Source organism: Hippoglossus hippoglossus, chromosome 6 (genome assembly GCF_009819705.1).
Source record: "Hippoglossus hippoglossus isolate fHipHip1 chromosome 6, fHipHip1.pri, whole genome shotgun sequence".
NCBI lineage: Eukaryota > Metazoa > Chordata > Actinopteri > Pleuronectiformes > Pleuronectidae > Hippoglossus > Hippoglossus hippoglossus.
In genome coordinates this window covers 10,274,956-10,298,389 of record NC_047156.1, presented here as the reverse complement: position 1 = coordinate 10,298,389, position 23,434 = coordinate 10,274,956, and the positions used below count along the sequence as shown (strand labels likewise).

The following is a 23,434-nucleotide window of genomic DNA, read 5'->3' as shown; positions in this document are numbered from 1 at the left end:
TCTTTCCTTTATTGTCTTTAGTCGAGCAGCTTTAGGTCTCGCGGTAGAGACAATTTCAAGGTGTGCTAGCCTATAGTGTTTATTACAAATACTAAATCAGTTGTACTTTCTAATCCACAGAACAGTCTCAGGGCAAATCATGTCAAGACTGTCCAGCTGATGTAACCAGTTCCTGATGCCAACGGGAATGGTGTGTCTTTCTGTGTATAGGCATCATTTTTAGATGTGCCACGAATGTAGCAGGACTTGGCAGTGATGTCAATGGAACATGATGCTTAATGACAAACTGAAACCCTGCTGTCTTTTCAATGAGTTACAGTCAGTTAGTGTCTAACTGATACTGGGAATACAGTCTTTGAGTTCTTGCATATTCAGAGACACCAAGATCATGCATGTGGATCTGATAGATGTGGAGCTTTTCTTGATTCATTTTGAGTCCAACCCCCCCGAGAGCTAACAAACTAGCTAATAAACCAGTATATGTATTATTGTATAAATCACAAACAGCGTGTTTGCTCTCAGAGTGGGGCAGCAGGGACAACTGCCCCCAAACACTTGTGGCAACTGTGACGGCTGCCTCTAAACAGTGTTGCAACAGAGGCAGATGCCTATAAACAGTGGGGCATCAAAGGCAGCTTCCTGTACATATCAGTGGCAGTTTCTACGAGCTACCGCTGCCACGATTTTGAGCTTGCCCTTACTGAATATTAACGTGATATTTTGAATTTGCACACGCGTAACAGATTAAAGATGGCGAACACACAGCCTGTTCTGGAAGAGAAAGAACTTAACCGAGTTCTGCCACAATTATCTAAGGTAAGTTATTTTAAAAAAGGTCCAGTATGATTCTATTGGCAGATATTTGAATATCAAATAATCCCAGTGATGTTTTGACTAGCGTGTTTCATCTAAATTGTACGAATTGTTTTCTTTGTCCTAGAATGGGCCCTTTATATTTAAATACTTTATATTTACATTGGGAGCAGCTCCCCTCTTCCTTTTGACTTTTTAATGACAACAGGTTCTCTTAATGTTTGGAAGGGGAGGGTTATTCAGCTGCAACATGCAACTTTACCACTAGATGTCACTAAATTCTACACCCTTAACCTTTAAGTGGAAATAATGTGGACAGTAACATTACAGAGAACCACAGCCCTGAGGTCAGCTCCTCAGTACTTAATACACATGAGGACCATCTGTTTCTTTGACAACCACTTGAATCTTCATTATTCTTGATCAACGGGTCATTATCTTTATTATCATATTCCTCTTTGACAACAGGGCCTGCTGACAGCTGCATGTCTGTCATGTCCCAGTGATCCAATAGAGTTTCTGAGGAACACTCTTCTGGCCCTCTACGGACAGGATTATGTCCAGGATGTAGACTGGTAGGTGCACCTCCTTCTCCTGTGACTCTTCTATAGACGAGCACACGGTGGCTCACTTTCCCAACTTTTCTTTTACTGCTGCAAGAGAAAGTCACGGTGGGCCATCAAGACAAATGTAGGGAGTGAAGAAACCACAGTTTTCCACACATACAATCGCTTGACACTTAAATGTTGTTCAGTGAGAGGAAGGGCATGAATGAAGTACATAAACAAATTGCAGATAGTAAATTTGGTTAATAATCACATTGTGTTTATAATTGCATAATGTTCCCTGGTGCCTCACCACTGGATATTTTCTTACATTAACAGATTTAAGTGACCCTTCAAGTACAAATTATGAATAATCAAAGCCTTAATGTTGATTGGTATTTTCTCCATCTTAACCTTTTGAAGCAACACTCTTGAGGATCCTAATTAAAAAGGCCCAATAACTACAGATATGAGACATTTTTAGAAAGCATAATATCTAATGTATCCTTATTGTCAACTTAGATTCTAGTTTGAATAGGATTTTCCCAGCTATTTAGCCATTTAAGTTTACCCTTTTACTATTACACATTTAGTCCTTTTAAAGGCGTAGTTCATTCATTCAATTCAGTATATTAGTTTAGATCATTATTTGTTTTTGACGTCAACTTTTTTTTCAAGGTACAAGTTTGTTTTGGATGCAAAACGGTGCACACCATCCCCCTCTCTGACTCGCAGGAGTATGTGCGCCGCCATCGATCCAGAAGACGACATAGTATGGTTTAGTAGCATACATGCCACTGAAAGTAGAGTTGAATCTCAGGAAAAAAAATCACTTGGATTCAAATGACAGTTTCAGTACTTTTATAATAATTGCTGCTGTGTATTCATTCCTAGTTGTTCTTCAATCTGCTGGAGAAGGCATACTGCTGCTACAGGAAAAGTCTAACAAGCTCCTGCTTCAGGTAGGCCTACTGTGCTAAGATGCATATCATAATATAGCACATGTTCTGTAAATTAATTTAATAAAATAATAAATAAAAATACTATTTGAATTATGTACCAATAAATAAGGTACTTATTAATCCAATTACCTCTGCAAACTTTCAATTTAGCATATTGTATATTTTGAGCTGTCTGATGTGTGTGGAAGTATTATCCAAATTATTAGAATTAGTGCACAAAAGAGAGTGATATTGACAGTGCATCATATGAAACAATATCTTTTATATTGTCACACAATATTCGTTGTCATATCGCACTGGCACCTACAGTACTGACTTCAGAACCAGCACGAGTTATGATTTTTTTTTTGAGGGGATGAAGAGGGCCATGAAACTCACCTTACATGGAATTTCTCAGAAACATCAACTTGCTGTGCATGGAAAGAGAAACAAAACAAAGAAATGTTATACTTCAGTTTTCAGGAATTTGAGAATTAAACAAACGTCCATAGTAGGAACACTTACAATCACAAATGACTCTCTGCCAATTAGTGATCTGACCTACAATTAAGAGAAAGGAAAAAAAATCACAGCCACAATTTTCTTACTCAAGTAGTCTCTTTACCAACATCTATGATTTTATTAAGGATCAAGATGTGGCAAATATTTCCAGCTTCATATTTAAATCAAATGATTCCAGTTATAGGCACAGCAGTTATGTTTACATGTAAATATTCAAAAGTTTTTCCATACCATTTTCTCTCTCACTGAAAGTGTTGATTCTTCCTCCACCTTTCTCCACCTCCATCAAACAGCGGGGCTTTTTCTTGTCTTGGGTCAGATTTCCATTGGTCTTTAGTGGTCTTGTCTTCAACGTGCTGATGTGGTGAATAACGGGTGTTTGATAGAAATACTTTGCGCCTTACATAGCTGTTTCTCGACTTCTTAACATACGTGTTTATAGATTTTGGTGATGCTTGGGAGCCTCTTTGAGGAGGAAGCCTTTTTGTGTTTCCACTTTTTCTCCTAAAGACACCACCAGGAGTAGAAGCTGACACTTTGGATGTGGACAGTGTTTCAGAGTGGCGGGAGGCCGTGGTGCTGGGCTCTCTGTTCACATTGGCTGGACGCTTCTGTACAGTGGTTGGTTGTGTGAAGGTATATAGAAGGTCAGCTGTGGTATCACCCACAGATCCACCATTTAGAGAAACGCCTTGAGGATCCCGGGTTTTTTTATGTGTATCACCAGGTGGAAACCTATCAGAACTTATAGTCCTGACTTCAAAGTTCTTGGACATTTCTTCATTGCCAAATAGTTTTGGAAAGACTTTTAGTTTTGAGTTCGGGGGAGAGTTAGTTGGATAACTTGCATGAACATCATCAATCTGAGATGAGATCCCCCTCTGGGTGGAATCTAAGCCACGAGAAGGTGGAATAGGAGCATAGTCATTCATTGGTTTTGGTTCCTGAATGGCAGACACTAGATTCTGCCTGGACAGGCCAGATTTCTCATGTTTTGCCTGAGCACTGTTGGACGGACGGGAAACACTGACTCTCTGGTTTGGGAGATAGCCATCATGTCTGCTTGACTCTTGAGAGCTGGAGGGTTTCACACTGAACAGGTAAGATCTGAGCGGCAGCTTTTTGCTAAACACTTGATCCTGAGGGTCATGTGGGCCACTTGCTTCGACACTCACGTGACTGCTTCTCCTCTGAGGTGAAAGGTCAAAGTTGGAACCAGAGGATTCAGGCAGGTGGATGATGGGAGCGGAGTTTATATCGTTTGATTCCTTCCCAACAGTGGGTTTATATATCTGAGCTGATTCGTCAGGTCTTTCCTTGTGTTTGGATACATCTGGCATGTAGAATTGCCTTCTTGGTGCTCTAACAAATATGCTTTCACCATAGGAATTAAAAGGCTTCTGTGGAGACAGGACATCACTTTCAGTCATTCTGGGCAGCTCCTCTGTTTGGAAATCTCTACTCTGTTGATACCCAGTTAAAGAGTCTCCACTGGGAGATGAATATGTTGGTTGTTGCATAGTTTTCTCAGAGGATAGAGGATTTACAATGAATTTCTTACTTGAATAGAAGCTGAGATCTCGAGATGGGATGTTTGTGACAGGTGATGCAGTCACATGGCTACTGAAAGAAAGGGACCCTCCTAAGAAGTAGCCAGGAAGTTTTGGTTCAGGGAGGTTGTGGCTTGTTGACTGAACTTCATTTTGCACATCAGCAGCACTTGAGAAAATATCAGGGTTTTCCCCAGAAATGCCATAATTGGCCAAACTTCCATAATCACTTGAAACCTGTTCTGTGGCTCCTAAATCATGCTGCGAGTAGAAAGCAGAGCTGGAGCCAGAGCCTTGGTCGTCATAACCACTGGGAGAAATGACACTTTCAGTGGAGTCGACGGGATTGAAGAAAGAGAGGCTTTCACTTATTGGTCTGTGGTCGTTGGCATCTGGTTCACTCCAGACTACATTTTTACTGTGGTCATCATGGGCTGATCCATCCTGCACAGAATTAGACATGGAAGACTCTCTGTTACTCCTTTGAGCATCAGAAATCAACTCATTTTTCATCGTCTCTCGAGCAGTTTGAAAATGTCCTCTTGAGTCGCTTCCTGGTATAAAATAGGAGCTCTTCATCGTCTCTATGAACCGTCTGAAATCTTTAATTGTTGGGAAGCTGATGCCCTCCACAGTTTTCACGGGTGTGTGCTGCTTCAATAAAACACCGAAAGGATGTTGGGTGCTTTCATATTTCTGAACAGCAGGAGCAGAGGGAACCGCTGAATAATCGTCCTGCTCCTGTCCCGAGTCTGGTTGGTGTTGCACCATGTTTTCACCAGGGCTGGTAACATCAAAATGAACCGGTTCACTCGGAGGGGAAACAAAGCTCTGGTCCCCTGTAAGCTGTGCTGTATCCTTCAAGTCTGTGCTTAGAAAGGCTCCAGAGCGAAGCTGGTTTGAGGTTTGTGGGTTCTCATCGACATAGTAGCCAAGTGCAATATTCCAACCTATCAGGAAATAAACGAACAATAAATTCATGTGGTTGAACATAGCTGTGACTAAAGATACAAAAATAAAAAATAGAACATACCTTTCTGTGGAGGAAAACAAATGCAACCCCATAAAAACAGAGTGCAAATCCGAGAAACCCTGAAAAACAATCATGAAAGAAAAACTTAGAATGAGGCAAATTGAATCAAAGATACACTCTTGTGTCTTATTTACCCAAACAGAAGATCCATGGCAGCAGCAACAGACTATTATATAAAAACTACCAGACCAGGTAACAGTCGACCATGCTCTGATCTGTCTCTCTCCAGAGAAAGTTTGACAGCAGGAAGACGACAGGGAAAGAGACTCAAACATTCAGACTGATCACACAGATTGCTGTGAGGTGATTGCAGGCAGGTGGTGCAGTGTGAAACCCCAATTAGACGAGCAGTGGAGCATTTTCTCATGTGAAGGCTTAAATATCTCTCAAATGAATGCAGAAATGTATCTGAAAAATGTGTATCTGCCTCCCTCTTCATGCCTTCATATAAATCTGTGCATCTTGAATATATAAATTATAAATTATTCCTATACATCCAGTCCACTCATAACTTAAAGTGAGGTCTGACCACAGCTCAGTCAACACAAGTCCTGAACCTTCTCATCCACTCTGCCCTGCTCTCTCTCTTTTCCTCCCCACATGAACTACCTGCCGAGTGGCTGCAACAACTGATAACAGCACGTTAACTCCAGATGAATGTTAAAAACTCACTAAGAATATCAACTCAACAATTGAACAATTAGGATGTTTAAACCTCTGTTTACATAATTATGTTCACCCATCACAATTTCACTCTTAGAAATGTTTCAAGAGAGAGTGACTCAGGTGGAGCTTCAGGCAGAAACTTGACACACATGAATGAAAGTGTTGAACATTTTCTCTGGATCATTGTTAACAAGTGAGCACGTGCATGAGGATATTCTATTTCACAGATTCCCTTTCACCTCCTCAGTCATTTCCATCTCAGGCCCATCACATTTCCGTCGAGCACTCGGCTCTGTCTCAATGTCCAAACCTGCTTCAGCTGAGAAAATCCTTAGCGTGAACTTATTTGACATAATGATTCAAATTAATCCATGAGTATTATTTCAGTGTTAATGATTCCTGTCCTGTTGAGTAGATGCAGGCCTCCGACAGCCCGTCTGCGTACCCGTCCTCTGAATTAATGATGACCTGTGTCCACAGGAAGTGGAAGAGTTTCACTGTGCAGAGCAAGAGAGATGCCGCAGTGCTGGCCCTGAAGGTTGACGTGAGAATGAAGCACTTTGAGAGGAGCTGCCAGCAGGCTGCAGTCACCCAATGGTTCAAATGGGTAAAATTACACAAGAAGACCCAGGCTGGTAGGTGACCTCCGAGTATTTCTGAGTGAAAAGAATTTTCATGAGGGGTGTTAGCTGAACTAATGTGAACTGACTGTTTTTGCATACTGTGCCTCTCATGTTTAACGCCAGAGAAAACAGGCGCTGTGGTAAAGAAATGTGTCCAAACTGAAAGTCTTTCCTGTCAATAACTTCTCCCCCGCTGTAAACACCCACTCCTGTGACTCATTTTGTCCTCTGTACATTCACCATTAACCTCTGAGACGTGGCTCTAATGTTAAAAGCCAAATTTGTCTCAAGATTCACTAGAATGCTACTTTGTGATCATGATTTTATTGCTACGATTTAGCTCGTAAGTTATCCTCGGCCAAAAACAGATGCAGAATTCCAAATACTTGTGTTGTTGAAGAGATGTTTATTTTCTTTCCAAACTAGCTGCTGTTGAGAAACTTGAGAGACTTGTAAACACCCGTCGCCTTAAACGCATCATAGCTGCATGGAACAATGCCGCAACGGAGTCAAGGAGAACAAAAGAATACTTTAAGGTACTTTTAATGCGGAATTTGATATGAAATGTTGATTTCTAGAAACATTCCTCATCGTCTTTGTATGCATCTTGCAGAGGTTGGATATGGGTTCGTCCGAAAACGGCAACAGAGAAAACCAGACTGGAGAAGAATGTGACCGACTCTCCATGCTCCCTTACAGCCTCTCATTGAAGGTAGTTGATCTTAAACCTCCCAGTGTTCATGAAGTTCACACGCACACTGACACTGGCCTTGGCTTTCAAGCGTGGCTGCTTCATTTCTCAGCTCTCAAAGGAGTCGATGATGAGATCATACAAACCTGTTACATAATACTCAAAGTGGACTTCACTTGAACATATTTCCAGTCTCTGAGAGGCCAGTTGGTTAAAGTCAGTCACCACCGACTACGTTGCAGTTTCCCGACCACCTTTCAGCACGGAGAGGACCATGTTTATAAGACGAGATCTGTTGCAGAGTTATGGTTTCATGTGTATTCATTGTAATATTTTTGTAGATCTTATGTAATCGTTGAAGTCATTTCATACCAAACCAGATCTCGATTATAAATATTTTGAAAACCTCTTACTTCCCCACTCATCTAACACTGATGTGTTGTGGCCCCTGTTTGCTTTGGATTCTCATTTGCTGGAAATGCGAGAGCAGTTTTTTGGCTTTGTTTGCTCTGGCGTTTCTGTCCAACACCTCTCACAATAAATAGTGCTCCAGCGTGCCTATGTTTGGAGCGAGAGAAAAGGGCTGCTTGTTCACTGTGCCTTGCAAAGTGGCAGTGCCAGAGGTGGCAATAAAAACACCACATCTGGGTGCCTTACTGTCCCCCTGACATCGGCCAGATTTTTCCAAGGCGAGGGTTGGTTATGTGAAATTAAAAACATATGGACCAAATGTCAGTCAGAGTGTGGAAGTTGTTTAATTGCACTGATTTGTGGATATTTCTCATAATATCTGACACAGAGGAAGTGTTAGCTTTTTTATTTTTAACATTTAAAACATCTGTTATTTACACAAAGCTTGAACACAAGTCCAATAGGAAATGATGTCTCTCCTCTTTCATCTGACACTTTTCAGCATTATCATGTTTCTGTTTTTTTCAGATCTTTCAGTATCTGGAATTGGGAGACAGGTTGCATTGTGCTGAGGTTTGCTGTGCATGGAAAACTTTACTCCAATCCAGCACACTGTGGAGTCAGGTCTGTACAGAGATTTATTCTTGTATTTGATTAAGGGAAATGTTTTAAATCATAATTATAACAGGAGTTCAAATGCTTCTTCATTTTCATCCCTGTTAGATCAACGTCTCTGTAGAGAAACACTGGATAACCGACAGCACAATGAAACAGGTTCTGCAGAACTACCGACCATTTGTGATCTATCTGAACCTGCGAGGCTGCACGTCACTGACATGGACCAGCTTCAGATGTATCAGTGAGTTTTCTACATCTTAACATACCTTTTTTTGTTGTTGTGGTTTATACCCAGGTTTCACTTATGTGTGCATTGCAGGTCATGATTTAAAAGTAATAATTACAAGACAGTGAATAAGTTGACAAGTCTTATATTTGGATTACACAACACTGACGACACATAAAAGCAGCACTGAAAAATATAGTTTCTCCATCTGATACAGACTGTTTTATAATATTGAAAGGAAATGATAGGAAGGGAAACACAAAAAAAATCAGGGTCCCGGTTTTATTTTCAGGACAGTCTGAAGATTGTGTATTTCTGCGGAACCCTCAAGTGGCTGGGCTCCAGCTCCTCCTCCTCCAGCTCTCCTTGCGCCTCCATCGGCGTGTTCCACAGCCTCGGGTCTGTTTGTTCTTGGTCTGTTCTGCTGCTCTGTTTGTCTCTTGGACACACTCTGAAGTAGGATTTCACATAGGCCTCCACCTGTTCCCCCGTATGTTCAGGAGGGGAGCGACAGATGAGGCCAGAGTGCCTCACTCCTGGGTGCAGACGCAGCCAGTACACCATGTAGTGGATGCTGAGGAAAATGGAGTCAGATTTTTAATAAGGATTTGCATTTGTGGCCAATTTATTTGTACAGATTTGAGCAGGAGATCCCACCTGTAGTCACACACCCAAGGGTTCCCTCCCAGTTTTAGCTGTGACAGGAAGTAAAGGTCTTCGAGAACCCCGTACTTGATAAAATGGAGGCTGTTGTGTGACAAGTCCAGCTCATGGAGGTGCAGCAGCCCGGACAGGGACGCTACGAGAGAGACAAGACAGAGATTCATGGGCAAAGCATCCACTGGTTTCTCACTTAGCATAAAACATTTAGTCCTATTGCTGTGTAGCTGTTTAGTCAAGAAAAGTAAACGTCAGTGGTGCAATCAAACTGAGATCGGATTGTAGAGGCTCATGTTCAGTTTATTCCTGAATCAGGAATTCCTGGGAACAAAAGTCAGCAGCAGTTGCGTAACATGCTCTCATGTTATAAAATGCAGCTGTGTTGGTTTTAATCCTGGGTGTTAAAAACTGACACACATATTGCAACATTCAGTAATAATGATTCACAGATTTACAGGAACAATAATATCACACACACAAGGTTTTACCTGTGTCGATGTGCTCTATGTTGTTATTACTGAGGTTCAGGAATCTGAGGTTCCTCGCTGTTTGGAAATCTTTGGCTCTGAGATGACGGATTAAATTGTTTGACAGATCAACACGAACAACGTCCTCTGGGACACCTGCCGGCACCTCAGTTAGACCTGAACACACAGAGGGAGGGGTTATAGGGGGTCGTCAAATACATTTGATTATTTACGTCTGCTGATAGATAACTTAACTAAAATCGCATGCCCCGAATTTATTTTCTTAATTCATTAGATCTATAAAACTTTACCATCCAAATCTGTCACACCAAAGACTGCTCTGAGAAATCCAGTTGAGTTTTGCACTGTGAGTTCATACAGACGCTGTGAAATATGCTCTGCCTCTATCCATGACCTGAGTTTGACACTAATGTCCAGGCCTCCTGCCAGTAGGAGACAAATAGCTGTAACACATTATTTGATTTAGTCTATTCTCAGCTAAATTTTAAATACCTCTATATGTTTTGCAACAGACTTGTTCTGAAATAGTGGCCAAACTTTGTTTAACTGGTGCTTTCCAAGTTGTTCATAAGGTGACAAATGACTTTAACATAGAATCAGTCAGATGTGGAGGAAGCGAGCAATATAACATTGAATAAAAAACACCTGCCAAAACCAGATGTGTCCCTCTGCCAACTCTGTGCCTGGCTCCTTCAGAGAATTTAAAGTTTATTCATTCCAGTAATATTTCATCATGAGCAAACAAACTCTCTGGCTTACACAAGTATTTCATTTAACCCTTCTGTTCCATATGAAACGGTCTGAATTTCATAACTCAAAACATATGGGATACAGTTAATCAGCCATGCTAACACCAATATCAGATGATGACAGACTTGCCTCGCTTTTTGCAGTCAATTCGTATTTGGGGGAAGTGGTAGGTGTGGCAAGATGTGGTGATGTCTGGTTTGCTGCGAAATGGAACCGGCACCAAAGGGCCTGGGGTGTCCGTTTGGTCGCCCTGTGGGAAACCGGTCGGGTCTGACGCCTTGCAGAGTAACTCAGGATCAATCTGCTTCAGCTTCCTGTCTTTTAGCCTGATGGGCGCTGCACACCTAGCAGAGGAAACACAGTTGAGTTATGAATCAATCGAATGTGATATTTGGAGGCAGTTTGTCATTCTGCGATTCAGTGATGACTTGTTTGCCTCTGGGATCAGAGCAGTAGATCACACTGTATCATCATCCATTGGCGTAAACATTCACCTTGCATGTTTTCCTAAATTACGGTTGCTTGGGACCTGAAGAGTGATTATAAGACCGTCCATCGAGCACAGACAATTCCAGGGATTATGGTGTAAACGCAGGTAGCGGATGTTTGGCATGGGGATGAGGGCCTCCTCGTTAAGCGTTTCCAGACGATTGTGCTGCAGCAGCAGGGTTTTAAGTTTTGCCAGGCCCTGGAAGGCCCCCTCCTCAATTGAAGAGATGTGGTTCTGCTGCAGGTCCAGAGTAGCTAAACTCTCATATCCAAAGAAGGTCCCCTCACGTAGGACTTTGATACGGTTGCTTGCTAGAAGGAGGTGCTTGGGTGCTTTGGACCAGGTTTGGGCGTTGGGAACAGAGGTCAGACCTCGGTCCTGACAGTCCACGAAGACGTCTCCGGATTCTGCCGACTCCGAGCAGTTGCGTGACACAAGCCTGAAGGCGCCTGATCTGCTGTGACGCCCAGCGCTTCTGACCCTGACAGTGTTCAAACACAAACAATGATAATTAGAGTCTGTGAAAAATGGACTGAACACATCAGACTGAAGTCTAAATCCATACCGGCCGCCTGTGAGTTTGTGTCGTGCTCCTTTGAGGCCTCTTCCCTTTCCCGACTTTTTCATGTCGATGCTCGGGAGCAGGAGGAGGAGCAGGGAGGCGAAGAGGAGACTAGAGGTCATATGCATCCTCAGCTCTGCAGGGTTTGTCTTTTCACTTAGAAGAGCTGGAGCCAAAGCAGAAGTTTGAAAAGTCTTAGAAAAACAGGCTTGAAAACAGAAGCAATGGGTCAGCAGTGTTATTGTTGATGAAACAAAGCTGCTGCCGTCTCTGCACAGAGGCTGCACATTACATAAGAGATCGTAGCCGTCCAGGAATGTATGTCTTGAAACAAGAAACACTATATATCATATAATGTCATATATCACTATCATATTACAACCTACATCATAGTCATTGAGAAATGTGTTTCCAAAAGAAATGGACTGCACATTTGAATTAACTGTTTATCTGCCCTTTACTCTTTTCCTTGTTTTGTCTAAGGTGAATGCAAAAATCTCCAGGAGCTCAATGTATCAGACTGTTTTAATGTCACAGTAAGTAAAACACTGTTAAGACTATAATGTTTAGACGGTGATAAAATCCTAAATCTATAAGAAAATCCATCTTCTTCTCATCACAAATATTACTGTTCACACTTTACTGTATGTTTGCTAACAATTTAACATTGATAAAGTATTGATAATGATGAATTAAAAAATAATGTCCTTTAAACATGTTCCACGATTCCTCAGTGTTCATCTTTATGATCATCATTGTTTAGAGATAAGAGTAAAATCGCACTTGTTCAGTATCTTATTACATTTTCACCTCGGCCAAGGAGGTTATGTTTTCACCCCAGTCTGTTTGTTGGTTTGTATGTTGTTTGATTTTTGACAAGATTACGCACTAAAAAGGGGGCTGTATGTGTCAGGAAATATTTTTTTTATCACTTTCATTAAGATTGTGAGATATAGCGTTTTTCCAACATTTTCACCATTTTCTCCGAGAATAATTGAGGGATCTTGGTGAAAAAATCCGGCACATTACAGGGACTGATATCTATGAGGGTGTGAAATTTGGTGCAGTTCTAAGTTGTTTTATTCATTGTATTGTTTATACATTTATTCTGTCTCAACCCCCAAAATATATGAATCCTTTTTTAATGCACCACTGATTGTGATGGCAACACTTGACCCTGTGCTCTTTAACAGGATGCGATGGTTCAGGAAATTGTCGAGGGCTGCCCCTGCCTGCTCTACCTGAACCTTTCCTGCACTCTTGTTACAGACAATACTCTCAGAGAGCTGTCCAGGTAAAACTCCAGATGTGGTAAATCCATCAGACGTTGTGATTAGAGTTGTGCTCTAGTACACAGCTGTGTATCACTGTGACCTTTTCCTGGCCTCTGGCACTATTTCTCCCAGAATTATCCCCATTTGTGTTTGTCCACCATAAAGCAGCCTGCTGGGTCGTATTTCATGCCTGAAAGCAGAGTGTGTACAGCCACTGTAATGATTTAGAGGAACAGATGTGGGCTTCACAACACAACAGGCTAGACTGTGTGATTGCATCATCGACAGATTAGTGAAACAACAGTTACAGTCATTAGCTCTCTCTCTCTCCCTCTCTCTCACAGGGGAACCAGTGTTGCGTAAAATGTTCTCGTATATATTTCACATTGTCCCATGATAGAATTTTGTTGAGAACAACATTAAAACATCTGTTATTTACACAAAGCTTGAACACAAGTAATTAGTTTCTTAGAAATGAATCTAACAATCTGTTTTGAACAGGAACTGTCTCAACCTTCAGTACCTGAGTCTCGCCTATTGCAACAGATTCACAGACAAAGGATTTCTGTACCTGACCACAGGGAAGGGCTGCCACAATCTCTTCCACCTCAACCTGTCCGGCTGCACTCAGGTCAGTTTGTTGCTCTCCTCTCGGTTTGGTTTATGGTCACAGCTTCCACTGTAGATGCAGAGTCTGTCTTGGATAAATCCAGTCCCTGCTGTCTGCTCGCACGTGTCTCCTCTCGTTTCTGGCTCTCCCCCTGGTGACTGTTTGCACTCATTCAGTGGTTCAAGCGAATGGATGAAAAAGTGAAGGAGAAGCAGAGTAAAAGGCAGCTGTGGCCAAGCGGAGGGCTGGGTTTAAACAATCATCTCTGGCCCACCCACTCAAGATGTGCACACTCCATAACATGAGACACATGCGCCACAACATAAAACACGCTCTTCTCTGGAAACGTGCGCTAGTTTAGTTTGGATCCAGATGTATGGCTTCACTTTATGGGGCCCAGAGAATGTGAAGACTGAGGAAAACAGCATCCAGGAAAATGATTCAGATTCCAACGTTGACACACATTTTCCCCTCTCTCCTCCCAGATGACTGTGAATGGATTCAAATACCTGTCAGCAGGATGCCCTTCACTCAGAGAAGTTGTGATCAATGACATGCCCACACTGTCTGATAACTGTATCCTGGTGAGTTTCTTCATTTCTTACGTCTCAGGTTTCTACTTCCAAGCTCTGTAAGGGCTGCGAGAGAAAATAAGGAATAAATTAGAATAGAATTTACTTAGTCAGCTCATGCATAATTGTATAACATGCACCCTTAACCCCTTAACCCCATGAAGCAGGGACAAGTTTGAATCTTCCCTCATCTCTTATAGGCACTACTTGCCAGATGTCGCTGTCTCTCTGCCATTTCTCTTCTGGATGCTCATCATCTTTCCGACATCGCCTTCAAAGCCATCAGCGAAGCAGCATCGCTGAAGAGTTTCAGTACAGAGGGTGAGGTCATGTTTCATCCTCGAGCCTGAAGTCTACATATACACATGAAACGATACAAGCTGAATACAGTCGTTCTGTCTTTAGGGAACTCCCAGCTCTCAGACGTCAGCTGGAAGGCTTTGTGCAGAGGCTCGCCAGGCCTCCACAGACTCCACGCCGCAAAATCTTCTAGAATGACCGACACCAGCCTCAAATTCATGGCCACCCTGAAGAAACTGCAGTACCTGGACATCTCACTTTGCAACAAGTGTGTGTTTGTAGCTGCTGAAGCATCATACGCTAGCTTAGATAGATAGATAGATAGATAGATAGATAGATAGATAGATAGATAGATAGATAGATAGATAGATAGATTGATTGATTGATTGATTGATTGATAGATAGATAACTTAATAAATCCTTGAGGGGAAGGTAGATGAATTGAGATACCTTTTGTACCCCCCCCTCACACAGCCATGTAAACTGATTCTGTGGCCTTTTAGTTTGTCCGTTGTTTCGTGCGGCCTCGTCCATGATTGTCTGTAGTTTTGCCTCCATTCTGTCCTCAGCCACCAAAGCACCAGCCTCTTTAATCAGTTTGCGTCGTTAGCTTTGATGCTTGCCCTCCGGGGACACTACAGCATCAAAGAAGTTGCTCACTAAGATGGTGATGTCATACTGTACATGACGTAATGTGCGTTTCAGGGTGAGTGATGCTGGGATCAAATATTTGACTGAAGGCTGGTCAGCCGCCAAATTGCAGGAGCTGAATGTCAGTCAATGCAGTCTCATCACCGACATCTCTGTCATGAGGATCGCAGAAAGGTAGACAAAACAACTACACACATGCATACACGTAACGGTCTGTTGATTAGTGTCACACTGCAGCTCTTTTGTGTGTCTGTGTGTGTGTGTGTGTGTACAATCGATCAGGTTGTGTAAACTCTCCCACCTCAACTTGAGTTACTGTGCGAAACTGACCGACGCAAGTCTGGAGTGGCTGAGCGGCAGCTCCATCCGCTCTCTTGACCTCAGAGGTTGCAACATCCAGGACCAGGTATCATTTAGATGTTTGTTCTCACACTCGCTTACAGTCACACATTCCTGCAGAACAGATAACGGACCTTTGTGTTGAACAGTCTGTAACTTGGTACTTGTGTGTTGTTTTTTAGGGGCTGGCTGCCATGGAGGAGATTAACCTGAGGACATTAGTGCTCGCAGAGTGTGTCAAAATCACAGATAATGGCATCAAGGTAAAAAATCCAGTTAGAGATTCAACACGTGGCATTTTTATAAACAGTTTAGAGTTTTGATGAGTTTATTTTGTTCTCCAGTGTTTGTTTATGTCGACAGTTGACAGGAAATAAACGTACTCACTGTTTTCTAGTCAGTTCTAAGAAAAGTCATTATTTCCTTCACTTACTGTTTCTGCCTACAAACAGATGTGAACATGTGGATGTGACATTTTATTAGTCTACTTGGAGATGTGGTTTCCATCATCACAGCCATCATCAAAAATCTCTCCATCGTTTCATTTGTTCCCCACGACAACAGACCCTGTGCCAGAACATGACAGATCTGGAACATGTAGATGTGTCTCACTGCGTCGCTCTGTCTGACCTGGCCATTAGAGCCTTTTCATTCTACTGCAGGAGTCTGTTCACACTGCGGATGTCAGGCTGTCCAAAGGTACACACGAACACACATACAGACACACACATGCAAACACACTCTTTTAAAGCCTTAAATGTCTTTTTGTGTTTCCCCTTGTCATGTCATGTGAAGAAAGATGAAGAAGAGCATGTACAGTAGCTTGAAACACGGTGAATCTCCAATTACCTTCGCCAAGGAGTTTCTTTTCACCCCTGTCAGTTTTTTTGTTTTTTTTGTTTGTTCGTAAGCAAGATTACACAAAATCTTCTGGACGCATGATCACAAAACTTGGTAGAAGGATGTAGGATGGATCAGGGAAGAACTCGTTTGGTTCAGATCTGGATCAGGACACAGATCCAGGATTTTTTCCCCCCTTTTTTGAACATTTTCACTGATTTCCAATGGAATAAGTCGTGGATCTTGATTTAATTCAAGCAAACTGATATCTTTAAGTGTGTGAAATACTCGTTCAAAGGCACCTTGTTATGTTGCCCTTCATTTTTCTCTATTCACATTGTTTCATTGGTCCAGCACTTATTTGTGTTTTAATGTGTGCATTGACTTCCCTCTGCAGTGTCCTTGTCATTTCATGCCACGCCTTCTTGTTTCCTCTTCCCTGCCTCAGATGACAGATATGGCGATGCAGTATCTGACAGGTGGAGCTCAGTACCTGCGAGAGCTGGATGTGAGCGGCTGCGTGCTTCTCACAGATCGCACGCAACGACTCATAGAGAGGATCTGTCCCCCGCTGTGCTCCATCAAGATGACCTGCTGCAGCAACATCTCCAAGTAGGACACAAACTAGACTTCTAAAAGAGGTTCGCAAAGTCCTGCATGAGGATGTTTAATGAGCAGTGTGTGTGTGTGTGTGTGTGTGTGTGTGTGTGTGTGTGTGTGTGTGTGTGTTCCTTCAGGGCGGCCGCCTTAAAGCTGCGGCCTCGTGTGAAGCACTGGGAGCACAGCAATGACTACTCTCCATTCAAGACGAGACAAAACACGGGCAAAGTTCGGCCTCCAGTAACAAAGCCCGTCAAGACTATGGACACCTGGGAAGTGGTGGAGCACTCAGTGATCACGAGATTAGCGCGTATAGAGAGGATATAAACAGATCTCTATTAGTGCTGTAGAAAAAGAGGGATTCCCGTAGCATCACTGTCAATCAAATCACAGCAGCAGCACTACATCATATATTTGTTATAGAAGCATTTTCGACAAACCAACACTAGAGATAATTAAATATCAGCCGCACCTTTCTGTGAGTGTATCATTTCTGTGTGGATACAATCTCAGACACTACATTTGTCGCCTCCCTGACACATAACACTTCATCAGCTCCTCACATTGGAATGTCCTGTACTGCTTTGAGTTTCATTCTGCAGATGACAGTTTGCTTCCACATAAATACTTTCACATTAACTTTGACCCTTGTAGGCTTTTCTATGTTTGAACCTACATGTTTTCCTCAGGGGTCCCTTTTCCTTATACAGCTAATTTATTTTGTACGCATGCATTTCTTGTGCTCCACATTTATTTCAGTAAATGTTCAGCCAGCCATCAAACATCTGCCACGACTCAATTGTAACAACTAACTAGAAGTTTAAAAAAAAGCATAATTTGAACTTAATTTTCAATGTAAAACTGAGCTGGTAATATTGATCTGTGTCAGTGTAACCATATTGGATTCCAGATTGACAAACTTAATTTAAAATGCTCTTGCTCTTATCTCTTGTTAAAAGAAACATAGTTTTAGATGACACAGATACAATCTACAGTTGAGCTGTAGACACAATTCTGAAGACGACTAGATGGTGTTAACCACTGAGAACTAATTATTTATCACAGATGATCCACAGTGTGGTGTAGACACTGCAGGGACAGTGTAGCCGGCCCTATTTAACAGTAAAGACATGACTTTTGTTAATATATAATAATTTGTGTAGCGTTATACTTTGTTCTTGCAAAGCTTTATCATTGTTAATTTGTTAAACCAGATATGAAGCACTTTAAATTTGGACTCAAAAATGGCAGCGCTCATCAAATATTTTTCTAATTTTGATTGCTTGTCCAGCGTCTATGTTTGTGAACACATTATTGTTCCCTTTCCCTTTAAAAGTTTTTTGTCTATTTATGCTTATTAAATTAAAATGACGTATTTTAATTTTAAAACCTTGATGTATTGCTTTGCACTTGATTTCATTTCTACTGTCTGACAGTGTGTGGATTTGTTTCATGTGAAAACTCATTCTGGGACATAGATGATGCTCCACTGAGACGAAGCTCATTATAGTTGAAAAGTTCAGATCCTGTGCAGTTCATCAGTTCAATTCAGGCACTAACCTGAGGCTCTTTTGGGATGTGCAAAGAGGATTGTGGAAAATATGTTTAAAGATATAAATATTCATTGTTAAGATGAACATTTTCATCAATAATATTCAGAACAAACCAGTTGTAAGTTACACAGTTTACTCCCCGCCCTCAGTATGTTATGATACAGTATGTACAGTGATTTTAACCCATAGAGAACATTCGTTAAATACTATGGACATCATTTCCTCATCGACAGCACAGTATATCCTGAGCAGAGAGTAGAATGCGTCATTGAGGTAAAGGTCTCTGTCTGTAAGTGTGAAGCTTCGATGCAGGAAAGAATCCTGTCAGTCATAACTCAGCTCCCCAGCTTCAACGACTCAAACCAGCTCTGTGTCTTCAGAGTGACAGATCCTCGGTCCGCCCGAGCTTTCACCCACCGGTCAGCTGGAGACGCTCCATTCAGATAACCTGAGAGGATGTGACGGAAACAGAAAGGTATTTGTTTAGGGTTTAGTTAATTACCCCTGTTTGTTTTGCAGCAGGATTACGTAAAAAACTATTGGACGGATTTCCATGAAACAGTGAAAGGATGAAACCTGGGCCAAAAAAACCCCCATTAAATTTTCAGATCCAGTTTGTGTTTTGTTTTTTTGCGAGTTTTCACAATTTTCCTGAATTTTGGGTATTTTCCTACATTTTTGTGAAATATTAATGTAGAAATCTTGATTAAAAACACACTTATAGGACTGATATCTATGAGTGTGTGCAATTTGGTGCAGCTTGAATTTAAGGAGCCTGTTGTTGCATTGGCAGAGATCCTCGGTCTTTCATGAACAATCAAATAAAGCGTGATCTAATTAAAAGTAATGGTTTACCAGTAACTGTGGTTTGGCCTTGAGCTGAGTTGTTCTCTGCTCCATCCAGAAAAACATCTGGGCCGATTTCCAGCGCCGCTCCACAGAGCTCCACCCCGGCTTTCAGCGAGGATGGCACACGGACACACACCGCTCCTGCGTAACAAGGATGAATGAGAATACAACTCGAAAGGTCGCTATGGTTCATCAAATGAATATTCTCCTCGCACCGTGTGTTTACCTTCCTCACTGTGGAGTTCAGCACTGCCGCCATCTCCCACATAGACATCAATGCCTCCGCTGTGAGAGGAAACTTCCAGGAAACTATTCGAACCATCTGCGAAAGCAAAGCAAGCCTCACGTGTTTCGTTTTTCAGCAGCCACTGATAGAAACCATACGCAAGTCATTGTGTAATCAGTCAGCTTACAGTACCTATGACTGTATCTCCTGACACGTTCTTCACGGAGGCGTCACCTTTGAATCAAAGGCAGCACAAGGTCAGGATTAACTCAAATAACAAGCTGTCAGATAATTTAAAGTTAACTGTAGGTAAACAGAGACGTAAAGATTGTGGAATATTAGAGACACAGCATATACTCCAAAGTATCATAAACCGGAATTACTGAAGTTACGGGATAATTGTTTCCATGGATTCTGTGATGTGAGGCTCAATGGTGTCAGGAACAGATTAAAATTCTACGAGGATGACACACATCATTCTTCTCGTGTCATGGAGCTGTCTTTCTTATTAGATCACCTCTTCCTGCAATGGGTTTACAGCCACCTCCAAAACAAGCAAGTACAGAATACATGGATAATTGTGAGCACATTGCAGTTAAACGGACGTTGTTGGGTCATAGCCCAGAATTCCTCGCGTTCCACAGTCCTGCTTTACCGACCAAGTTAACACAAGCCAGATGTGTCACACGACGCCACATGAACACTGTGGTCCCAGATGTCACATGTTACCTACAACAGCTACAGGATATTTTATTTTATGTTCTTACCAACTGTTTTAATCATTTTATTGTGTTTTACTTTTCTTTTTTAAATATTTATTCAAATATTTGTGCTCTAATGTTGTCTAATGCTGTGTGATCTTCAAATTGCTTTGAATTGTTTCCCATTGTTTGCACCTAGTAAAGCAACTTTAACTTTGTTTTAAAAAGGGGCTAAATAAATGAAACTATTATTAATATTATTATAATTATTACTATTTGTGGCAATGGCTGTAGCTGAAGTTGTAGAGAGGCTCCTCCTCCTCCTCCTCCTCCTCCTCCTCCTCATGTCAAAGTGTTCTTGAAAGAATGCTCCCCCCCACCAAAAATGATTTGTTTTATTGGAGACCAGTTGACATTTTCACATGATATATTTCTTTCACATTTTTAAGGAAATGCGACTTTTAGGACTCTGTGATAGATAAACATATTCGTAAGGTCTTTTTTTTTGCTATGTTCAGTATGTAAAATCTTAAAATTCAAAGTATCTCCAATTATTTTATGACGCTTCCTCCCAACATGAAAACAAACCCTCATGTTTGGTATGATCATAGCTTAAAGGGTTATTCTAAGAAAGTGGACATCTTGCTATTAGAAGGGCTCAATGACATGGTTTCCTGTTTATACCTTGAAGTCAGGCTCCCAGGCCCAGTTTCTGAATATCTGTTAATTTTGGTTCTTCCTCGACCTCCTTTTACCATGGACTATATTATTGACCCTTAACCCACTTCTTTGTTTGTTTGTTTTGTTCTAATCTATGTTTTACTTTGTTGTATGCATTCATCAATTTTTGGAAAAATACACAATATACTTTATGGATGAGAGGCGGATGCTACTGCTGGCTCACCATGCACGTGCCCCAGCTGTACTCTGCCTGAGCACGAGGAGATGCAGCTGGACTCGGCGTAGATGGCTTTGACCTTCAGAGGCCCGTGTTCTGTAGAGACATTCATCCTGGTGCCCTGGAGCTTCTTGACATCCACAGCCTGCGAACACATGCGACCCATCACTGCACGAGGCCACAGGCAGCTGATGTAGTTAGACATAAAGCTAAACACATGAGGACAAATGAGTGTGGTGTCCTTCATGCTGGAGCGAGACCTTCCGTGATGTCGCCAGTGACACTATAGGAGAGTTGTGTCTTAATTTTTTTTTTAAAACATGGTAACAGCAAACACAGTTTACAGTTTAAAATAAATGGAGGACAATCTGTCTGGTGATTTTCTCAGGAACAGCTTATTCAATAACTTCACAATCGTCACTGCTCTTCTTTGGGTCCTCAGTAATACACCCAGAAAGTTTGATGTCCATCGGATGAGCTATTGTTAAGAACATTGTAGGACACACACACACAAAAACAGACACGCACACACAGACAGACATGCCTGCAGTCATAGTTGGACAGTTATGGATTGTGTGTTCAGGTTGCTGCTGCCCCCTAATGTCTGCTGAGTGCGAGTCCAACAAGTACCCAGGAAAAACACACTCCTACTTACACTGTCTCCACGCGTGCTGATGTCCACGTTGCCGTGGATGGTGCCCACACCTGTGACATGTCCCCCACTGGACTGCACCTCCACCTGATGACTCTGAGGGACAACAAACAGCAGTGAGACGAGCCGGCGGGACAAATCTCTCTGAAGACCTAACCCGACGAGTTCTCTCCCTGATGCTGTAGCTGCTTAGTTTGGAGTGTCGTCCGCCTCCCTTACCATCCTTTCAGCTAATAAGGTCATGATAGCATTCACCACTTTTTAGTCAGGAGATTGATATTGTTGAAATGGGAATCCCCAGCTCCACCTTTCCACACGAGCTGGATTAAAGAGGTGGTGTATTTTCTCAAACTGAAAAAATTATTCTAACACACATTTGAAAAGACCTGGAATCCCTTTTTGTCATATGTCAATAGCGCTGCCTTTCAAACTGAAATTTGTATGTGCCATTTAAAACCATAGCTCTTATTTAACGACAGTAACTACAGGGTTTTCTTGCTTGTTTTGGATGTTGTTTTTGAAGTCATGCATTTCCCTAAATGTCATCAATACACCTTTTGAACAGATGACTAATTTGAAAGCAGCATAAAGTGTCTCATAACTGCTGATATCAGCCTTTAAGAGCCAAAATGAGGGCTACACCACATCAGGGCCTCTTCTATGTATCTTTTGCAGTATCATCATTAGTTAAAGTTTCATGCCACCACCCACCTTGACAGATTCCAGCAAACAGTTTCCTCTCTCTGTTTGCACCTTGCAGATGTCACACTCCATTTTCCTCACACTCACGTTGCCTCGTCCTTCAGTAGTAATGAACAGATCTGACACACACACACACACACACACACACACACACACACGTTATTATTGGAGGATGATCAACCACAAGTCTCATATGTTCCTCCAGTGACCCATCACCTCACACTCACTGCTTTTAATGGGAGCAGCCACCTCTATGGACACGCTGCTGTTCACCTTCTCTGCACAGATGAGCAGCTCTCGGCTCCGGTCATCGTACCGCACGTGTAGGTGATCCAGACCGACCTCCTGCTCGCCGTCCGCCGCGTGGACCGCGACGAAGGCCCGGTCGGCCTCCGGGAAGGTGTGCGGGTCCAGCGGGCGGACGGAGATGCTGCAGGAGAGCCGAGCCCGCACCGAGATGAAGGGGCTGACGGTCAGATCCCACCGCCTCACGGGCTGCTGCGCCCCCTGGTGTGCGGGACACCCGGCGGGGACAGAGGTGGAGAAGGACCGCGAGGTGTGTAGAGGACACCGGGGGAGAGTGAGGGACCAGCGGCGGAGAAGTACCACACCTCCCCGCTGAGCTGCTGAGCTCCAGAACATCATGGTCCCCGAGGGATGAACCAGCTCATCCACACTTTACACTGTCACAGGTTAATGTCAACACACAGGGAGCCGCCATTCAGGCAACATGGTCCCCAGCATCACACTGAGCACCATGAGAACAGACTTCCTGTTGGAGCTCTTCACGATAAAAGCGACATTTACAATTTTAACAAACAAGCAAATGATCCAGCAGCTTGTTATGTTCAGTGCTGGTATCCGTGAATAATCTAAACATAAATAGATAAATACATTTCAACTGGAGAATATAAAGAAAGTGTTAAAAATATGAAACAATTGGTTAAAAAAAAAAGAAAAGAATAAACAGCCACTGCTGATATTTAAAGTAGATTTTAAGAAATGTTAAAAGTGGAATTTGTTGTTCATACAAACACAATATGTTTTTTTTTTTGTGGTATATCAATAACTTTCATAC

At 42.2% G+C, this 23,434-nt stretch overlaps 4 protein-coding genes across 6 annotated transcripts; 1 reads left to right on the top strand and 3 right to left on the bottom strand.

Moving 5' to 3' along the window:
• Positions 1-690: 690 nt before the first annotated feature.
• On the top strand, positions 691-18,266 carry fbxl13 (F-box and leucine-rich repeat protein 13). The gene is made up of 21 exons (XM_034587957.1): positions 691-816; positions 1,282-1,388; positions 2,037-2,130; positions 2,253-2,320; positions 6,551-6,705; positions 7,120-7,229; positions 7,307-7,405; positions 8,324-8,419; positions 8,519-8,654; positions 12,073-12,125; positions 12,783-12,883; positions 13,365-13,494; positions 13,959-14,057; positions 14,246-14,366; positions 14,451-14,613; positions 15,051-15,170; positions 15,279-15,402; positions 15,518-15,598; positions 15,900-16,034; positions 16,624-16,787; positions 16,913-18,266. The coding sequence occupies exons 1-21, from the start codon at positions 751-753 to the stop codon at positions 17,100-17,102; spliced, it is 2,412 nt and encodes an 803-aa protein (XP_034443848.1). The 5' UTR covers positions 691-750; the 3' UTR covers positions 17,103-18,266.
• Positions 2,568-5,693, bottom strand: LOC117763082. 2 transcript variants are annotated; one of them, XM_034587960.1, is made up of 4 exons: positions 5,539-5,693; positions 5,405-5,463; positions 3,053-5,321; positions 2,568-2,860 (listed from the first exon to the last, which is right to left on the bottom strand). In XM_034587960.1, exons 1-3 carry the CDS (start codon positions 5,553-5,555, stop codon positions 3,064-3,066), a joined length of 2,334 nt encoding a protein of 777 aa, XP_034443851.1. In that variant the 5' UTR covers positions 5,556-5,693; the 3' UTR covers positions 2,568-2,860; positions 3,053-3,063. The 2 variants fall into 2 exon arrangements, with proteins under 2 accessions (XP_034443851.1, XP_034443849.1); XM_034587958.1 differs by lacking the exon at positions 2,568-2,860 and having other exon boundaries at positions 2,920-5,321.
• On the bottom strand, positions 8,769-13,652 carry LOC117763083 (leucine-rich repeat-containing protein 17-like). Of its 2 annotated transcripts, none has more exons than XM_034587962.1 (7): positions 13,512-13,652; positions 11,593-11,755; positions 11,032-11,508; positions 10,667-10,881; positions 9,788-9,943; positions 9,297-9,438; positions 8,769-9,213 (listed from the first exon to the last, which is right to left on the bottom strand). In XM_034587962.1, the coding sequence occupies exons 2-7, from the start codon at positions 11,715-11,717 to the stop codon at positions 8,928-8,930; spliced, it is 1,401 nt and encodes a 466-aa protein (XP_034443853.1). In that variant the 5' UTR covers positions 11,718-11,755; positions 13,512-13,652; the 3' UTR covers positions 8,769-8,927. The 2 variants fall into 2 exon arrangements, with proteins under 2 accessions (XP_034443853.1, XP_034443852.1); XM_034587961.1 differs by having other exon boundaries at positions 13,435-13,573.
• A 178-nt stretch (positions 18,267-18,444) lies between the features above and the next one.
• On the bottom strand, positions 18,445-23,109 carry fam185a (family with sequence similarity 185 member A). Its single transcript, XM_034587963.1, has 8 exons — positions 22,584-23,109; positions 22,366-22,475; positions 21,658-21,750; positions 21,009-21,147; positions 19,596-19,637; positions 19,404-19,499; positions 19,184-19,318; positions 18,445-18,776 (listed from the first exon to the last, which is right to left on the bottom strand). The coding sequence occupies exons 1-8, from the start codon at positions 22,999-23,001 to the stop codon at positions 18,664-18,666; spliced, it is 1,146 nt and encodes a 381-aa protein (XP_034443854.1). The 5' UTR covers positions 23,002-23,109; the 3' UTR covers positions 18,445-18,663.
• Between the last annotated feature and the right edge of the window lie 325 nt (positions 23,110-23,434).